General features: G+C 41.5%; 1 protein-coding gene across 1 annotated transcript in view; it reads left to right on the top strand.

The window, feature by feature from the left end:
* The first annotated feature begins 2042 nt into the window (after nucleotides 1–2042).
* The window catches only part of LOC120055208 (glypican-1-like), a 47516-nt gene continuing 30211 nt past the window's right edge, over nucleotides 2043–19347 (top strand). The window contains exon 1 of the mRNA XM_039003129.1: nucleotides 2043–2199. Within this exon, the coding sequence (XP_038859057.1) occupies nucleotides 2043–2199 (157 nt within the window). The remainder of the gene's footprint in view (nucleotides 2200–19347) is intronic.

A 19347-nucleotide genomic window follows, 5' to 3' on the forward strand; every position in this document is an offset into this window, starting at 1 on the left:
ACGCACATCAAAACCACAGCAGCAAGTCCCTTTAAAGGAAACTTTTGGTGTTATTTAGCATAACATAATACATCCATGCATGTGAGATATGCTCTGTGAATGGACTCTTCTGTACCAATAATTAAGCAAAAAAAATTGACTATAGGGCCGATCAGCCACTGATGCGTCTCAGAGAGAGAGAGAGAGAGAGAGAGAGAGAGAGAGAGAGAGAGAGAGAGAGAGAGAGAGAGAGAGAGAGAGAGAGAGAGAGAGAGAGAGAGAGAGAGAGAGAGAGAGAGAGAGAGAGAGAGAGAGAGAGAGAGAGAGAGTGAAAGAGAGAGTGAGAGAGAGTGAAAGAGAGAGTGAGAGAGAGTGAAAGAGAGAGAGAGAGAGAGTGAAAGAGAGAGAGAGAGAGAGAGTGAAAGAGAGAGAGAGAGAGAGAGACTATGCCAAGAGCCTAGACAGACAGAAATCAGTGCCTTGACCTGTCTGTCTTCTAACTGTCTCACTTTGTAGGCCTACATAGGCCTGAGTTTCACACTTCTACCACACAACACATGCGTACAAACCACACACACAACACACACACACACACACACATATATATACATTAAACACACACAAAGGCCCGTGTCTCAACCCACGACACCATGTTAATCCAACACAGATCCTGGGAGGCTACACTGTTACTGCTACTAGCAGGGATTACAGTGTGGTTAGTGAGAGACTAAATTTGTCCCCTGTACATGTAATTACACTGTCACCTCACACATGCCAGTGGCCTTTCTACAGCTTAGTGGCTGGTCAGACCTCCCATCCACTGTGATGGATAAAATTCCCCCCTCTCAGACTTCTGTAGGCTACCTTTGTGCCCTGCAAAGAATCAGATTGGAAATGAGTGTATACAGTACAGTAGGCCTATGTCAGTAGGAATATGTGTAGAGAATGAATGAAGATGCTTCGTTCAAGGCAATTATGAGTCTTGTCCAGTGTAGGCAACTGAGCGGAGGACGGCTCAAAATAAGGGAGCAAATGAAATGGGATCAAACACATGGCAACCATGTGTTTGATTTATCACTTATTACCACTCCAGCCATTACCACGAGCCTGTCCTCCCCAATTAAGGTGCCACCATCCTCTTGTGGTCTTTTCCATAGAGATCCTATGGTCTTGTCATTGTGTCTTGTGAGCATCTGTGCATAAAATATTGATTACGAACAGCACTCATACAGGTGAACACAGAGTATTGTCCTATTGTCTTCATGTTATCCCATCCAGTAGCCTAGATGTGGATTTCAAGAGCCAATAGTAAAGGCATTTGAGTTTATCTCCATAACGCGAAATCTCCAGAGATTTTTCTAGAATGATACACGTCTTTCACCAAAATAAGCAGGATGGTATTGGTTATTGAATAAAGATTGCTGCGATGTCTAATATAAAAGGGCTGCACTTGTAGGTAGAGGCGCACTGGCCTGCAGGTTGTGTCATCCTCTGTTATCTGCGGGGCAGGACCTACACAGCTGCTCCGCAGTAAAACCAGCCCGAGTATCCCAGCGCGTCTCCAATCCGCTCCAATCCTACAGGCTGTGCTACGTGCTCAGCTCACAACACTCGGCTTTTCTCTCTGACACATCTCCGTTATTTGTAAAGGAGTTCACCTGATCCATTTAATTCACTTTAATCCAAGATTATTGTGAATATTCACGGACAAAAGCAGAGCCTTTATTTTCTACGTTTTATTGGTTGATTTGGATTACACGTGTTACAGTAATTAATTTGATATTTATTTGTGAGCGGTTCTGTCTAGTAGACTCACCACTGCGAGGACTGCCTGATCTTGACAGTCACAGCGTGCACCAGTACTGCACGTCGTCACAGGACTCCGGGGAGAGCTGACAGATTGCTCAGCTGGTGTTTGCAGCTGTATCCTCGGCGCTAAAGCGAGATACACTGCCAAGGAAGGCTTTATCTACCGGTTGGATGCCATACGAGGCTTTGTAGGACTTCTTTTAATTGCCTCGACTCGTTCTCTTGGATCTACACCTTGCTGTTTGGTTGTCAGTATGGATTTCCTACAGGCTCTTCTATTCTTTTTTCTATCCGCTGTCCGGTTGTCGGCGGACAATGCGAACAGTAAAGCCCGGAGCTGTTTGGATGTCCGACAGTTCTACAGCGGGAAAGGCTTCACCCTCAACGGGGTGCCACAGACAGAGATATCTGGTAAGTAACGGTGCATTTTGTAGCCATACTGTTACCTTTTTCACGCAACTAGTTCATTAAATAATTGTATACAATTTAGTATAATTTTTGCTTCCGGTGTAAACGTTAAATAATGAGCACAAGAGACGATTGAGGGAAATAAGGTAGTGAGCGGTCAGCTAATATAGGCTACTTATCTACCTCTACAAGCACACTCTCCATGTGCAGCTAAAGCCCCGAAGTTGCACACTTCAGCTGAAAAGAGCTTCTCAAAGTGCTCTGCTGTCTTCACATAGGGTTGGGCCTGGCATCAATATAATACTTTTAGATGTGGTACACAAAGAGAATTCAACAAAAAAAAACATCAGCATCATCATCCATTATAATTTTGTAGGCCTACCTGAGAGTGCATCACTTGTTTTCAGTCACGTGGATAAAACAAAGCATGGTATAACCAAGAGGCAAAGTATGGTAGAACTTACATTCTATTTCAGGCTCAACATTCAATACAGTATTTTTGAACTAATAACCTTTTGTATGGTAATTAGATTTAACGGCCACTCTTAATTGTCCTGCCAGTTCGTTTAATAGCTCAGACACACTCTGAACAGTGTCAGCAGTCAATCTTTTTTATGTTCACACAGCAAAGACCATGAAAGTCTTCAGCATTCAGCCTTCTTAAAATACTCCAAACCAGAAGGTGGCAGTAGCGTTGTTTGACAATGCATGTCCATGTGTGTTGCTGAAGGTCTAGATTCCAAGCTAGCTGCACTGTTGTTTTTTTTGTACACTCATAGAAAAAAAGGTTCTGGATAAAACCAAAAAGGGTAATATTGCATGCTTCATATATGGCACCTACCAGTCAAAAGTTTGGACACACCTACTCATTCCAGGGTTTTTCTTTATTTTGACTATTTTCTACATTGTAGAATAATAGTGAAGACATCAAAACTATGAAATTACACATATGGAATCATGTAGTAACCAAAAAAGGGTTACGTTGGGCCAATAACCGAAAGATTGCTGGATGGAATCCCTGAGCTGACAAGGTAAAAATCTGTCGTTCTGCCCCTGAACAAGGCAGTTAACCCACTGTTCCCTGGTAGGCCATCATTGAAAATAAGAATTTGTTCTTAACTGACTTGCCTAGTTAAATAAAATATGAATCGGGACTGGCTCACCTGTGGATGTATGGAGAAAATACCCTATTTTCTTTCTTTCTTTTTGTTGGCTCCCCACATGGGGTTTCGTGCTCTCTGATTGGCTCAAAGTCAAGTTGTCAGCCACTGACAAGCATTGCAATTCTACTAGTAGAAACGATAGGCTCGTCGCTACAGGGTTGGCATGCAGCAGGTACAGCTTTTGTTCTAACAAGAGAAGGAACGGCCTCCCACTGTGATAAGTACCTTTCGGCAGTCTATCGGCTGTGAGATTCACTGTGTATTTCATGTTTAACCTTTGGACTTCTCTCCCTAATGCTACTCTCCATTAGACAAGGCCTCCCTCTAAACTGCCTCATCTGAACGTTAGTCCATCAGCAAAAATGGTGCCATCACATAATCATATTGACTGTGTTCTGGTGTGATGTCATGGCTTGATGAGCATAACCAAACTTTCCTTTAAAATATATAGTGATTTATATGGATAACTGAGAAATACAGACACACGCATACACACACAGCAATATTCAAAATTACTGTGAGTAGACAGTTAATATTCCAGGATGAATGATCAAAACAGCCATGCAGATGAAGAGGCATTAACAGAACAGTGTAGGAGGTGGGCTGCCAGTCTTCACATCCAGCATCATGCAAAGCAACATGTTCTATTACAGTGATTAGTGGGCAATGTCCGCCTCTGAAGCAGTCACCCTTTATATTAGACGCTTTGTTGTGCCATTCTCCATAACTAATAACTCATACACACACATGCATAACCACGCACGTACACATGCATGTAGCACACACGCACGCACGTACACACACACGCACCTTTGCAATTATTGCAGAGTTGCAATAGGTTTCTGAGTCTCCTGTTGGCTGTGTATTATGTACACAGAGCTAAGAGGGTAGTAGAGGGGAAATTGCCAGTGGGCTCTGCAGGGAATTTGAAGGTCACTTCATTCAGTCTCAATGACATTTTGAAAGCAAGGGGAAAACATTGAATATGCCCAGTGAGAATCATTCAGGGTCTGTCATCTTTTATTTATCTGCAAAACAAAGTAGCGGCCGCAGCTCAGGAATGGATATAGATTGTCGTTTTTCATGACGTCCAGGAGATGTGATTCTTTATATCTGCCATTAAATGCTCCCATTCTCCCTTTAACACCACATCAGCATCATGCCCTGGGGCTTCAATATCATTCAGTTGAGGCCCAGATTGAAACATGAAATCGTTTTACACCTTCCCTGTATGTGACAGTGGGCTAGACAAAAAGCAAATATGTTCTGTAGATACTGATCTATGTTTTGAAAAATGTAAATTAAGTTTGCTGTGTGTACTTTTGCCTTATCTATGTATTTAGTCTTACTAACATCTGAGATGATTGTAGCAACACCCCATAAACAGACAATAATCCCTCATTGTTCACTGTTGCCCTTAACAAAGATTCTTATTTCCTCCATTCAGGTGGAAGCTAAATGAGTGCGTGTAGGGCTGGCACAATTACCGTGGAACCGACGGTTATGGATAAAGACCATCATAACAATTTTTTTTTGTGGAACCAACAGCTGACTGAAGACAGGACAGCCGGGCATTTGTGTGGTTGGGTCTGTTTCGGCCTTAACATTGACTCTTAACAACTTGATGAAACTTTAGCCCTGTTTCCATTGGCACTTTGAAGTCAACCCAGGTTGGGCTGGCTAAAATTGCGTTTCCACTGCCTCCAGAAATTAGAAATGATGTCATGTTGCTAGGTAGCCAATATGTGACTGCAACTGGCTTCGCTAATGCTGCTAACTAGCAAGATATTTAATAATGTATTTCATCCTCACCACGCTGTAACTAACGTTACCCATACTCCTGTAAGTGCCAGCCAGACTCAGAGCCATATATTTAGCTTGCTGACGTTGGCTAGCCAGCTAAACTGTTAGCGTCATTGTTAGTATAACAGGCTAGCTAGCTTAATCCCTACCTTGCTTGCCATGGCATTGGCTATGGCATTGGCTACAGTGGCTAGCTAGCTAACCAAGGAAACCAGACGACAGGTTGGATATTATGTAGCTAGCTAGCTTTAAATACTACCTGGCCAGCTAAAATTCCCGCTAGCTCACTTTAGCTAGCTAGCTTGTTTCAACTCTGATTTTCTAGCTAAATTAGGTAGCTAAGTTAGCATTTGAGGGCTGACTGTTTTCATAAAAGTTGATTATGTAGTATTAGGGATTTGCGTCAATTCAAATCTGGTATCAGGACAAAATGTGATTCAGAGTCACCGAATATACTTTAAGTATTTTTATTAAACTCAAGCGATAAATGGTAAATGCAATTTTCGTATATACGGGTTCACTGTAACACCTCGCAGGGTAGAACAGGGAACTGGCAGGATGTAAGTAAACAGCTGTTCTTATACGGTGATAGACGTAGTTCCAACCCGTCTGTTGGCCTATCACAGTAGAGGCTGAGCGTGGTTTAAACTTGCTCAGCCTATCGCCGGCGCTCAGGCTGGTCCCAGCCTCTTGGCGCTCCTTGGTGTCCGGCGCTGTTGCTGTGTAGATTACGCTCTCACACCCTAGAGACTGAGGTCAGACAGTTCGGTAACATTGTTTGAGCTATTTGCACCTGCATAGAAAGCATACTGTTCTCACTCAAGGTTAACCACAGCTTCTCAGCACACTTATCTGGGGCAAAATGTTACTTCCAGCACACACACACAGACACCCAGGCGCCCAGGCCAACAGTTGCTAATATTCAATCACGTGATGTAGTATTGGGTTATAGTGCAATAAACACAGATCCTCACAGTAGTGCAAACATTTATGAAGGATCCAGCTATGGTGGTAATTCGTGTCATGTCTGACTATGCACGCTAACAGCAACAAGCCCAGATGAGCGAGCTAAACGTTTTATTTATAAAAAATAAAAAAAAGAGCTAAACGTTGTGTCAGCAGTGATTCGCTTGGTGGTTATATAGTAATGGCGTCACCAGCCCGAATTGTAATCGAGCTGGCACCTGCTGTGTAACTGGGCTGCACTGGCCTAGGTTTCCCTCGACCTAGCTCGAATTTGGTGTAGCAGTTGAAACGGGGCTTTTGTTGCTCATTGCTGAAACAAGCAAACCAGTCTTCGGTTGCCTAGGCAACGCCCCCCACCATGGAGCAGCAGCACACATAGAAATATAATTATTAGAACGGGTGTGGAGCCTCTAACTCAGGCAATTTCACTGGTATACTTATGGGTACACTCACAATGGCTGCCTGGTATTGTGATATAATAATTTCCATAGTAATGTAGAATGTTCATTCAAATGATGTTAACTGATGTAGCTCATGCAATGGCATGTCTTTTTCTGTAATGCCAGTTGAGTTGATTAAATAAATCCCAGCACATACAGTATTTTAGTGTCCATGCTATCGGGGATCCTTGGAACATCCGTACCCCATTTAAGTTGTCATTTTAAATGGTTAAGGGTTATTGTTAGGGTAAGGTTAGGGTTTAGGGTACTGACCCATATTTTACCACATATTTTACTTGCTGATTGGCTCCTATGGGTACACTCGCAATGGCCACCAGACCACCCATTATGCCATCCTTGACTTGAATGGGGATCCCCGTTTTATTAATTATTTCAATTCCAGCACATACAGGAGAGGAGGAAATGTGAGTAAAAAAACAACATTTATATATATATATAGACTACTTTATATTATTTTGCTATTTGAACGGTCATTACGGTCACTTGGCTGGCGAATTACCGTCATCCAAAATTCTATGACCATCACAGCCATATGTGCTTGTGTGAGTTTAAAGCAGAACTGAACTTGAACTTGAGAACAAACTTATCTCGTTGAAAACGGCATATGTGACATCAGTATTAGTCAGAAACATTTATTCCAGTGCCAGAATTGACTAAGAAAGGAAAATAGGTTAATTTTGATCATAATGCAAAAAAACAGAGGTTTGTGAGATTTGTATACAAAAGTCCATCATGACTTACTTGAGGTTTGGGTTTTGATTTAGACAGTGCCTAACAGGGTATAAACAGAGATTGCGGTCTAGCCAATGGTATGACTGAACACAAAGACAGTGAGACTGACCTGTCCAGTAGCTGAGCAGATCAGACTTTGTTTACATAAGACAACATGTTGCGCATTTTTAAACTTGAGAAATACTGGACCAAACACCGTAGCTAGATGTACAATTGTGTGACTGAAACCTCATCTGCAAAAACTAAAAAATGAATTACAGATTTCTTGAGTTATTTCAAATCAAAGAATATTGGGCACTTACACAGTTCAGCAGATGTTATAGCTGGTGCAGCGAAATGCCTGTGTTACTAGCTCCTAACAGTGCAGAAAAAATGTCAAACAAGTACACAAATAATAATCAAAAACTAGAAACAAAAAATCACAAATGTCAGAACGAATCCAGTTAAAAACCAGTAATCCAAATCCAATCTATGTGTATCTTAGAATAATTCTGACAATTTTGAGGAAGTAATACTGTCTTTGTTCCTATGGCGTCTCATGGGGGACAAACATAACTGTCACATTGAACCACACTCCCAAGACTGAAATCTAATTTTTCTTAATAAGCAACAGAGAAACACATGCGGAATTGGTGTTTTCAGTCGCTCTTTAAAGCGTACTGAAAGGTAACACACACTCATATGACAGACGTCGCATTGTACAGAAGCAGGTTAATGACTCCATGACCTGATTTTTTTTTCCATGCCTCACCTGCGTCGGGGGATATTGTATGTTGTGCCACTGATGTGAAAACGAACTCATAAAACATGAATAACACAAGATAAGCTACATAAAATATGGAAGTGTTCCAGCGTGGGCCTTCAGACTGCTGCCTTCCTTCCTGAGAACACGATGAATCATCAGACGACCGTTGAAGTCAGACTCCAGATACATACCTGATATTATAATGAAAAGGTCGGACAGTGCCACGTTTTTAGATGTTTCTTTACATTGTTTACTTTCATCGACTTCAGTTGCATTCATTGAGGAAGACATCTGAAAGCTGTTACAGTACAACTGTGTTAATCAAGGTACTATGAGTTTCCTCTTCCCCAACTGCCACACAAACCTGATCAGCCTTGTAGCCTGGCCTGACTCCCAGCAGCTTATTTGTCCTGAGGAAATCAATAGACTTAATCACTGGTGTGATAAAGAGAGGCGGTTCTCAGGCCCCTGAGCTCTGACGAGGAACCATGAAAGCTGCTTTTCACATAGAAATAGATGGGTTGGCTGACGTCACGAAAATGATGCGCTCGCATCGATGGGGCCCAAAGCTGTGCTTTGTTATGATTCTGGACAGTCAGATGGATAGCAACAATGACAAGAAGCTTCCATGTGGGGAATCGTAGGTGGCTTGTTTCAGCAAGTTTATCTTCTTCTTGATACCTTGTCTTGTTTTGACATATTTAATGTCAATGCTAATATGGCAAAAAATTCACTAGCTAGCTAACCAACAACTGTAATGATGTATTTGAGATCCAACAAGTGGGGTGGCAGGTAGCATAGCGGTTAAGAGCATTGGGCCAGTAACTGAAAGGTTGATGTGACCATGAGCAAGGGACTTAATCCTAATTGTTTCTGGATAAGAGTGTTTGCTAATGGTATACAAGTGCTCATTGTGAAAATCAATTTATGTTTTTAATAAATATTTGGAGATTAAACATATTTTACATGTTGCCAACAATCTAAGCCAAACCTGTCTGTTTAGCCCCATAGTTGCACACTTGTCAGTTTTGTTGCTAAACAATTGCTTTTCACTGCTACTGAGGAGAACTACTGGCCATAAACATATAAACATCTAATACCTGTGGTTCCCTTTAGTTGGTCCTCAACTCCTACAGTATGTAATATATACTGAGCATTAAATAAACAGAGCGAGAGTGTTGTGTTGTCAGTGCTCATGAGATGGTGCTGGCTTCAGGCCTGGTTCTGTTTGTGCTTCTTGGTTCAGTTGAAGTTAGGCAGATACTCTTTGGCTGTGCTCTTTCGGCAGCATATCAGTATTCGCTGTACCACGTGTGTTTATCGCAGTCAATTGCTGCACTGAAATTTAGCAAATTTCCAAGTTTTTGAATAATTTACAGGGAAACTTGGCCACAGTCCTGTCGTTTGGGCTCTGTCAATATTAATTGAGTTTCCCTCCTCACCAAATTTGCAGGCAGATTAGTTCAGCATTGAAAGTGAAGCCTGGGAGGGGAAGTGAATTGAAGTGGAGGGAAGTGACAGGGATCGACAATCGTACTCTGTTGGTGCCAAGATGGCACCCCTCACTCATCGTAATGCTCTTACAGCCGTTGCCTGCCTTCACATCCACTATGAGAAACATGAGAGAGCAGAACACCTTGTGCTGAATGTTAATAGCTTTCGTTTGGCCAATTATTGCCCTAAATGAACCATTCTCCTCCAACATCCGTGGTGTCTCCTGAGTTCCTGCTGCTTCACACTCTTACTCCAGACAGAGCTAGAATACATCATATTTCAGTGATAAGTAGGACATCTGTGGAAACTAATAAATAATAATGTCTCCAATTATTGACTTAGTTTTTGTCTCCTCTCTACTCTCTTGCACACTCTCCCTTTAAAAATAAACATGAAAAAATCACGAAAAACCCCAATGAAGAAACATGGTTTTTCGGCACAGGTGTCTTCCTTTTGGTGAACCCGTAACCATGTGTGTGAGCTGTATACTTTTGTTTCTAAGTAGATTAGTTTAAGACTACCAAGAAACACTGTGTAAACCTGATTTAGCCCACTGCAGTAAAAGGTTAATGTCAACTAGGGCTGTCAAACGAGTTTATCGCAGGATTGTTGTAATTAATCATGATTAATCGCAAATTCATAATTTGCTCAAATTATGCTGTAATTTACGATATTTTTTTACAAAAAGCATTACAAGAAATTTGCAAACTAACGGTTAGAAAAATCAGGTAAATTGATAAACACATTTTCTTTAACTTCAAAGTCAACTTGTTTTGTCAACGCATTGTTGTTTTTACATAGATTATGTAATTTTGATGTTTTCAGTGTATTTTGAACACTTTCAGAGATTGCACCCCCAAACATTATTGCACTAAAATTACAAAAAGTTTACATGAGTTAACTGATATACTCTTACGGCGCTAATTTTGACATGTTAAAAAGGATAAATAAGGAGACACAGAGCTCTAGCTTCTCTATTATTTTTGCTGGGCTTCTTCTAATGGTCACTGACCAACATATGCAGAAGAGAGGCGTGCGCCTGCAGCAGTAACACTCCGAATGGATGGCTCAGAAATAAGAAATCATTATTTGTAACACTAGGGTAGGCTAAGTTACCCTTTTACAGATCGGCATTATTTAATTTGCAATTCCATATTTGGAAACATTGCTACTGCAACATTTTAACACCACCTTTTCACATGCAAGGAGAATGACACTATTTCACCACCACATGTGAACTTGCAATTCCACATGTAAATGTGAGATTTTCACACGAGAAAGCTTTTTACATGTGAAACACCAAATTTCATATTTGCAACTGCAATTCACATGAGCTGAAAACATGTTTTTCTTCTCAAATGTGAAAACGTGGTGTTAACACGTGAACTCTAAATGTAATGCATGTGAAAATATGGTTTCACGTGAAATTTAAGCTCAACGTGAAAAATGTAAGCTCTCCTCTCTAGAACATTGGTATTTTCCCTTGGTCTACAGTTTTTCCTCTCTCCTTGTATGTCTGTATACTGAGAAAGTGAGTGGCCTTTAGCGTTTCTGATATTGTCATTGAGGGTTTAAATATAGGGCCTAAGTCTAGGCTTTTACCACTGTAACGTTCTATTGAACTGACTCAAACTGGAGCGCTCCCCACCTTCACATTGAAATAGGATTTATTCTGAACAAAATACTGTAACAAAACCTGATACACCATACTATAAGGAAATCAATCTGAAAGAGCATTGTATTGATTACAGCTAGATACGGTCATTGATACATTCCTAACATAGAGGTGTGTAGTCCTAGAGCAGCGTCTGTGTACACTTTAAGCACACATACAGTACGTAGTTTCCTTTTTTCCTATTGTAGCTGCTTTGTATGGTGGAGGATCTTCCATGTGTCAGGGAGGACATTGATGCTGTCAAGTCTCTAGCAGAAGAATACCCATCAGCGATCAGCTGCTCACTCAACCGTTCAAACAGTGCAGCAGCGCATAGAAAACCTTATCACAACATTGTTTCTCGCTGCAGGGCTACTCAGGTGGCTTTTTAAAATAATTGTTTATCTATGCCGTGCAGGTGAATTATAATCTGAGCTCACCTGCCACAATGAGAGACCTCAGGGTGATTCCTCATGAAACTAGAACAAAACAAGGCAATGGAACGGTCATTTGGAGGAAGGATTGTTGACATACAGTACCAGTCAAAAGTTTGGACACCTACTCATTCAAGGGTTTTTCTTTATTTTAACTTTTTTGGTTACTACATGATTCCATATGTGTTATTTCATAGTTTTGATGTCTTCACTATCATTCTACTATGTAGAAAATAGTAAAAATAAAGAAAAACCCTGGAATGAGTAGAAAATTAGTAAAAACCCTGGAATGAGGAATGTGTTCAAACTTTTGACTGGTACTGCATATTTGACATTTGTATCTGAAAGCATAATTGAGAAATAATTAATTGAAGTTTAAAACATTTACCCAAAAAATGTTATATTTTAAATATTCATATTCATGAATTAATGTAAGAAAATTGTTATTGAAATCAGTATTTTGAAATGATTAATTAGTGACCTTAATTCATCAATCAAGAATAAGGGTGGAGTGAAAACCCACAGACACTCGGCCCTCCGAGTTTGACACGTGACATAGACTGACCAGGTGAATCCAGGTGAAAGCTGTGATCCCTTATTGAGGTCACCTGTTAAATCCACTTCAATCGGTGTAGATGAAGGGAAGGAGAGGTTAAATAAGGATTTTTAAGCCTTGAGACAATTGAGACATGGATTGTGTATGTGTGCCATTCATAGGGTGAATCGGCAAAACAAAAGATTTAAGTGCCTTTGAACGGGGTATTGTAGTAGGCGCCAGACGCACCAGTTTGAGTGTGTCAAGAACTGCCACGCTGCTGTGTATTTCACAGCAGTTTCCCGTGTGTATCAAGAATGGTCCATCACCCAAAGCACATCCAGCCAACTTGTCACAACTGTGGGAAGCATTGGAGTCAACATGGGCCAGCATCCCCGTGGAAAGTTTTGACACCTTGTAGAGTCCCTGCCCCAACAAATTGAGGCTGTTCTGACTGCAAAAAAATATGTTCCTAATGTTTTGTACACTCAGTGTATATCAGCAATCTTTCCTCCAAAGGACCCTTCTATAGATATATTTTTTTATAAAATCTCCCAAATCATGGTTTTGTTTTGTTCTAGTTTCGTGTAGAAAACTGTTTATCAGTACAGCCAAAGTTTTCCCTCACTACATGTGCTATGTATTCCACTTGGGCTGTGCAGTTTTTGAATTAGTATGCTTGTTATGGGTGTATTCACATGACTGTGTTTAGTTTGTCTTTTGGTTTTGTGTCCTTCTCTTGGTTCTGGTGCCGAGGTTGTTTTATAGATTGTATTTTGTGGGTAAATGATTCTGTTGTGTGTGTGTGTGTGTGTGTGTGTGTGTGTGTGTGTGTGTGTGTTTGGGACTGGGAGTGGCTGTGTTGTGCTTTTGAGGTGTGTGTGTGTGTGTGTGTGTGTATTTGGTAGGGTCTTCGGGCAGGCTTGTTAAAAGCCTTTGGTTGTAAATGTTTCATGATGTTTGAAGTCTTCCTCCGGTGGGAGGAGACGCTCCTATGTATTTTAAAGGTAGCAGGACGGAGGACGGCACTCTCCATCTCTCCTTGACAGCCTTTGCAGCTTTGCAGCCTTTGCAGCTAGTCTCTTTTTCATCCCTCCCTCCATATTCCTCTTCTTCTTGGATCCCATCCCTGTCTCCTCCTCTCTTCCCTTGTCTTGGTTGCCAGTAGTGTTTCTTCTTGCCCCTCTCTCTCTTTGTTCCTCCTATTCTCGCCCTCTCGTTATCTTTTCCCTTCCTCTCCAACTCCTTTGTTCCTCCTCTAATCTCGCTTCCCAGTTTTCATGCTCCCTCTTGCTCCTGTGTTCCATTTTACTTCTCTCTTCATCTATAATGTTGGATGCTATTATTAGTCTGTGTTTCTTCCTCCTTTCTTCCTCAGTTCATCTGCTGATGTTTGATGTGGGCCTCTTGATTGGTGCTAGTCTGTTAAATTAATGAAGCCACATGATCTGTGATTCATGCTAGGGATTCAATAAAGTACACATGCTTTCCTTTGCGGTTGTATTGAAGAGGCAGTGAGTGGCTGGCAAATGTTGAACGAGCGAATGGTCTATAAAAGTATGTAATAAAGAATTTCATGCAGCTCCCATGTTTTCCGCTGTGCAGCTCAGAAATCGCGTATTTAGAAATACAAGATCTTTCAATATAATTTATGGATCATAACAGTTAAAGCTGCAAAAACAGAAATTATGCAAACTATTATAATTTTTGCAACCAGGAAATGGCGGAGCGATTTCTGCAAATTGCACCTTTAATACAGTAGGACGATAATGCCTTTACTGCTGACACTCATCATAGATGACAATCTGGAATTATGATGTTTTATGTCTTTGCATAGGTTCACAGTTATTCAGTATGCCCTTGAGATATCAACAGGTAATGTATAGTATAATCGGGTGTAACAGGATGAGCTTCCTTATTCATGTCTACAGGTGCAGGCTATAGTCAAAATAGCCTGAGGGAGAGGTTAGCTAAGTAGCGTTGCTCAGTGTAGCATGCAGTGTCCTCACAGAGGCTACAGGATGGCCTTCGTCCTCACCATGAGGTCACGAGCCACAGATGTAATCAGTGAGACTGCTTATCTCAGAGCCTCCTGATTGGATAAGCCCTTTACAGGTTTCAGATAGGAAGAATTAGCTGGTTGGTCCAAACGCTGTCTTCCGATCTTATTGGCTCTTTTAGGTGCACTACACATTATTTGTGTGGGTGGCTCTATCCCCCTCACACAGACACATACAAACTTCAACAAGATCAACAACATAATTTACAGTAAACAAACTTCCACATAGTTAGACAAACACACATAATTCATAAGCGTCCGTTGCTATGCTTCCTTGAAAACGAAGCAGTGTTCTAGCTGAGTCTAAACTGGTTAAGGGAAGTCCTCGTTTACATGTCTGGGGTTTGGACTCAAAGATGTATTCTGAGAGAGACCTATAATTACCCATGTTTCAGTAGAAAGCTTAGCTATTCCAGAGTTTATATTCAAGTCTGGCTGGTCGGCTAGTTCATGCCAGTTCAGTGAGAGCTGTTTTGCTGGGACAAGCATGTGCCAGTGTGTGTTATGGGATTTAATACCTCCTAGTTTCACTCACTCAACTTCATACTTCTTACTCATCTATTTTCCTCTTCTTCTCATGTACACTTCTCCTCTTTCTTCTCCATAACTCACGTTTACTCACTGCACACATGCTCAACTGTCTCTCTCTCTCTCTCTCTGTCTCTCTCTCTCTTTCTCTCTCGCGCGCTTCCTTTCTCTCTCTCTCTCTCGAAAATGTGCCCTCAACCAACCACACTTAGGCCTGCCAAGGGTTTTCCTCTGCCTTATTATGGAGGGATTAGGATGTCTTTAAAACATTAATAATCTCGCCACAATCTCAGAACTGTAATCCAGTGTTTATGAGCATTGAGCATGGCAGTTTAAGACCGTCTCCATGACCTGTGGGATTTAATCCCTCTTTTTCTCTTTGTCGCTCTAGTATCTACAACAGTACAATGCATCAGATCATCCGTGAAATGCACGTCATGAACGCCTTTGTACAGCTGTCATTCCGTCCAGATAATATATAGCTTGGATGCTGTGCAGTTGTGATGCCCTCAAATAAGGATCTTGATCTTGTGATCAGAGAAGGAACATCTTCAAAGTCTTTTGGTCTCTCATCCTTTTCCCACTCCCGCTATTTTGTCAGGGACATGTGGAACTGATAGTTTGCTAACAGTTTTAACATCCACGCATCATTTGTAGGGGATGATCCAAATAAAGTGTTACATTTCTCTCCTATCATTTCGACCCACACAGTTGGTTTTTACCAGTATACTGTAGCTGGCCATCTGTATTCAGCTCTGGTGTAATGGGTCACTATCTCTCTTACCCAAGTTAACTGTCAACTGTTTCATAGCATGAAGTTGCCTCCCCTATAGCATGACATTGGGAAAAACAATATTTTTATATATTTACAGTGCCTTGGGAAAGTATTCAGACCCCTTGACATTTTCCACATTTTGGTGGGTTAAAGCCTTATTCTAAAATTGATTAAATCGTTTTTTCCCCTCATCAATCTACACACAATACCCCATAATGAGAAAGCAAAAACAGGATGTTAGAATTTTTTGCTAATTTATTAAAAATTCTAAACGAAAATATGACATTTACATAAGTATTCAGACCCTTTACTCAGTACTTTGTTGAAGCACCTTTGGCAGTGATTACAGCCTGGAGTCTTCTTGGGTAGGACGCTACAAGCTTGGCACACCTGTATTTGGGGAGTTTCTCCCATTCTTCTCTGCAGATCCTCTCAAGCTCTGTCAGGTTGGATGGGGAGCGTTGCTGCACAGCTATTTTCAGGTCTCTCCAGAGATGTTCGATCGGGTTCAAGTCCGGACTCTGGCTGGGCCACTCTAGAATATTCAGTGACTTGTCCCGAAGCCACTCCTGCATTGTCTTGGCTGTATGCTTAGGGTTGTTGTCCTGTTGAAAGGTGAACCTTCGCCCCAGTCTGAGGTCCTGAGTGCTCTGGAGCAAGTTTTCATCAAGGATCTCTCTGTACTTTGCTCCGTTCATCTTTGCCTCGATCCTGACTAGTCTCCCAGTCCCTGCCTCTGAAAAACATCCCCACAGCATGATGCTGCCACCACCATGCTTCACCGTAGGGATGGTGCCAAGTTTCTTCCAGAACTGACGCTTGGCATTCAGGCCAAAGAGTTCAATCTTGGTTTCATCAGACCAGAGAATCTTGTTTCTCTTGGTCTGAGAGAGTCTTTAGGTGCTTTTTGGCAAACTCCAAGCGGGCTGTCATGTGCCTTTTACTGAGGAGTAGCTTCCGTCTGGCCACTCTACCATAAAGGCCTGATTGGTGAAGTGCGGCAGAGATGGTTGTCCTTCTGGAAGGTTCTCCCATCTCCACAGAAGAACTCTGGAGCTTTGTCAGAGTGACTATCGGGTTCTTGGTCACCTCTCTAACCAAAGCCCTTCTCCCCCAATCGCTCAGTTTGGCCGGGCAGCCAGCTCTAGGAAGAGTCTTGGTGGTTACAAACTTAATAATGGAGGCCACTGTGTTCTTGGGGACCTTCAACGCTGCGTAATTTTTTTTGGTACACTTCCCAAGAATTGTGCCTCGACACAATCCTGTCTCGAATTCCTTCAACCTCATGGCTTGGTTTTTGCTCTGACATGCACTGTAAAATGGGTCAACCTTATATAGACAGGTGAGTGCCTTTCCAAATCATGTCCAATCAATTGAATTTACCACAGGTGGACTCCAATCAAGTTGTAGAAACATCTCAAGGATGATCAATGGAAACAGGATGCACCTGAGCTCAATTTCGAGTCTCATTGCAAAGGGTCTGAATACTTATGTAAATAAGGTATTTCTGTTTTAATTTGTTTTTGCAAAAATGTCAAATTTGTTTTTGTTTTGTCATTATAGGGTATTGTGTGTAGATTGATGAGGAATAAATTGAATTTAATCCATTTTAGAATAAGGCTGTAACGTAACAAAATGTGGAAAAAGTCAAGTGGTCTGAATATTTCCCGAAGATACTGTATATCTAAAGCCTTGGCAAACTCATTCTGCTTTCTGGTAAACATTCTTACCACCAGTATGTAACTGCTCATTGAGAAACCAACAGCAGTAATTGACTGAATACAACACCCTGAAGTAGAATGATATAAAAATGCTTCTTAGAAGACACCTATAACCACACAGCATGACACAAGTTGCTTATATTTACAGCCTCAGAGGGATGAGGAATAAAATACTAGCTTGCTTAAGAAATGGCTTTAAGGGCTTGATACAATTACATAGAATTACATTATTATACCCTCAACTTGCTGTGTACACAAACACGTACACACACACATACACACGCATGCACGCACACAAGCACACACACACACGGTGTGCAGACAGGCCAGGGTTGATGCCGAGCAGTGATGTATTTTTGGACTTATAAACGTATAAACCCAGGAATGTTCCACCCAAAGTGTTGTTTTTCCCTCTTTCCAATGTTTCCCATTAAGTTTTTTGTGCATATCTATGTATATTACACTTAAAGGGAAAATCCACTCAAAAACTATATTCTGGTATTTTCTTCCTTAGTCCACTGTTGGTATCGTCCCAAATCGTTGTCAAGATATTGGACTCTCAAGATCCAAAGTTTCGCCGGTCACGTCATCATGCTAATGACACTGAATATTTTTTTTATTTGAATCTTTAACACAAATACAATGCACCTTCTCAGGTCCGTTCAGCCATTTATACGAGCCCTTAGTATTCTCTGTTTCTTCTCATTTATTGAAGTCAGAGAGACTATTTCGGGATGCTTGAAAAGACATGATAGAAAACCACAGGGCTCTCAGGAGTCCTTACTTAATGTGAAGTGATGTAGAGGGGAAAACCACTCCCGTCTGCAACCACTGATTCTCCAGCCCTAATAGGATCATGAGGCCTCATTAGACACCTCCATTACAGGTTTATCGTTCTTTCCTCCTCCTAAGGTAATAAAAATATATTCGGAGGCTGGCCATGTGCATACTTAATCAGATACAGGTGCTTTTTTTAAGAACAGGGTAGAGTCAGACCTCAGAGAGTGTTCCATAGCGCTGGAAACTCACATACACATACACAGTCCCTCCACCCCTCATTATGCCGTCTGTAACAAGCATGATATAAAATACCTGCACTTGACTAACATGTTCATTTATAAAGGAAGGGAGGGAATACAAAACTACTGAAGAAATACATTAAAATGCACTTATTGGCATTTTATAGAGCGCACCAGACCTGCTTTGATGTCATCTCTTGTGGCACACAGAGGCGAGCCACAGGGCGGCCGTCAATCCCGTTTATTGTGCGAGTGCGACGGCTTTATGAGCCCACAGGTCAAAGGGCACCAGCGCTTAAAATGAAGGTGAGATGCTGCAGACTCAAAATACTTCCTGTGGCTTACTTTCAACTCCAGCAAACTCTGCAGGGGGCAACCAACCTGGAGGCATGAGGCGGATGTCACGACTGGCAAATAGGGAGAAGAGGTGGAGTGATGGAGGGAAAGAGGTGATAATGAACAAGGGCAGAAATAAAGGAAAGGTTAGAGGGGATGTGGAGGTTGGGAAATTAGGAGAAAAAGAAGGAGAAAAGATTCTGTGAGGAAAGGTGCTCTGAATTGGGACGGTTGAGACAGTAGAGAGATCCGAATTGACTGAATAGTGAAAGCAAGCCATTACAGTAAATGTCTTGTATTCAATTCAAACATGCTGTAATGCCAATAAGTTAAAGGATTTCTAGCTGATTTCAGCATGAGGAACTTTGACATGTTGATTTCTTTTACATTGATATTGTAGTGTGTGTGTGTCTGTGTATTGCATGCACTTGCTCACCCCTCATTGACACTGGGCGGGCTTATCCCCTGTGTCCATCCGCTGTGGCTCATAAGGCTGATGGGTACTATGTCTGTGTTGTGTTTGTTAAATGCACTGAACCGCTTAATTGAGACCAATTGTTTCTGTAAAGCTCAGATCCACTGTGACTCCAAATCTGAAAACGAGGTCAGACTTAACGAAGGTGCTTATCTCCGTGTGACTCTGACCATGAGACACCCATCTGGAATGATCTAGCTTTTCAAATGGCCATATGTGGATATAGCCTAGCCTACTTACATCAGGTATTT

Source organism: Salvelinus namaycush, chromosome 10 (assembly GCF_016432855.1).
Source record: "Salvelinus namaycush isolate Seneca chromosome 10, SaNama_1.0, whole genome shotgun sequence".
Classification (NCBI taxonomy): Eukaryota; Metazoa; Chordata; class Actinopteri; order Salmoniformes; family Salmonidae; genus Salvelinus; species Salvelinus namaycush.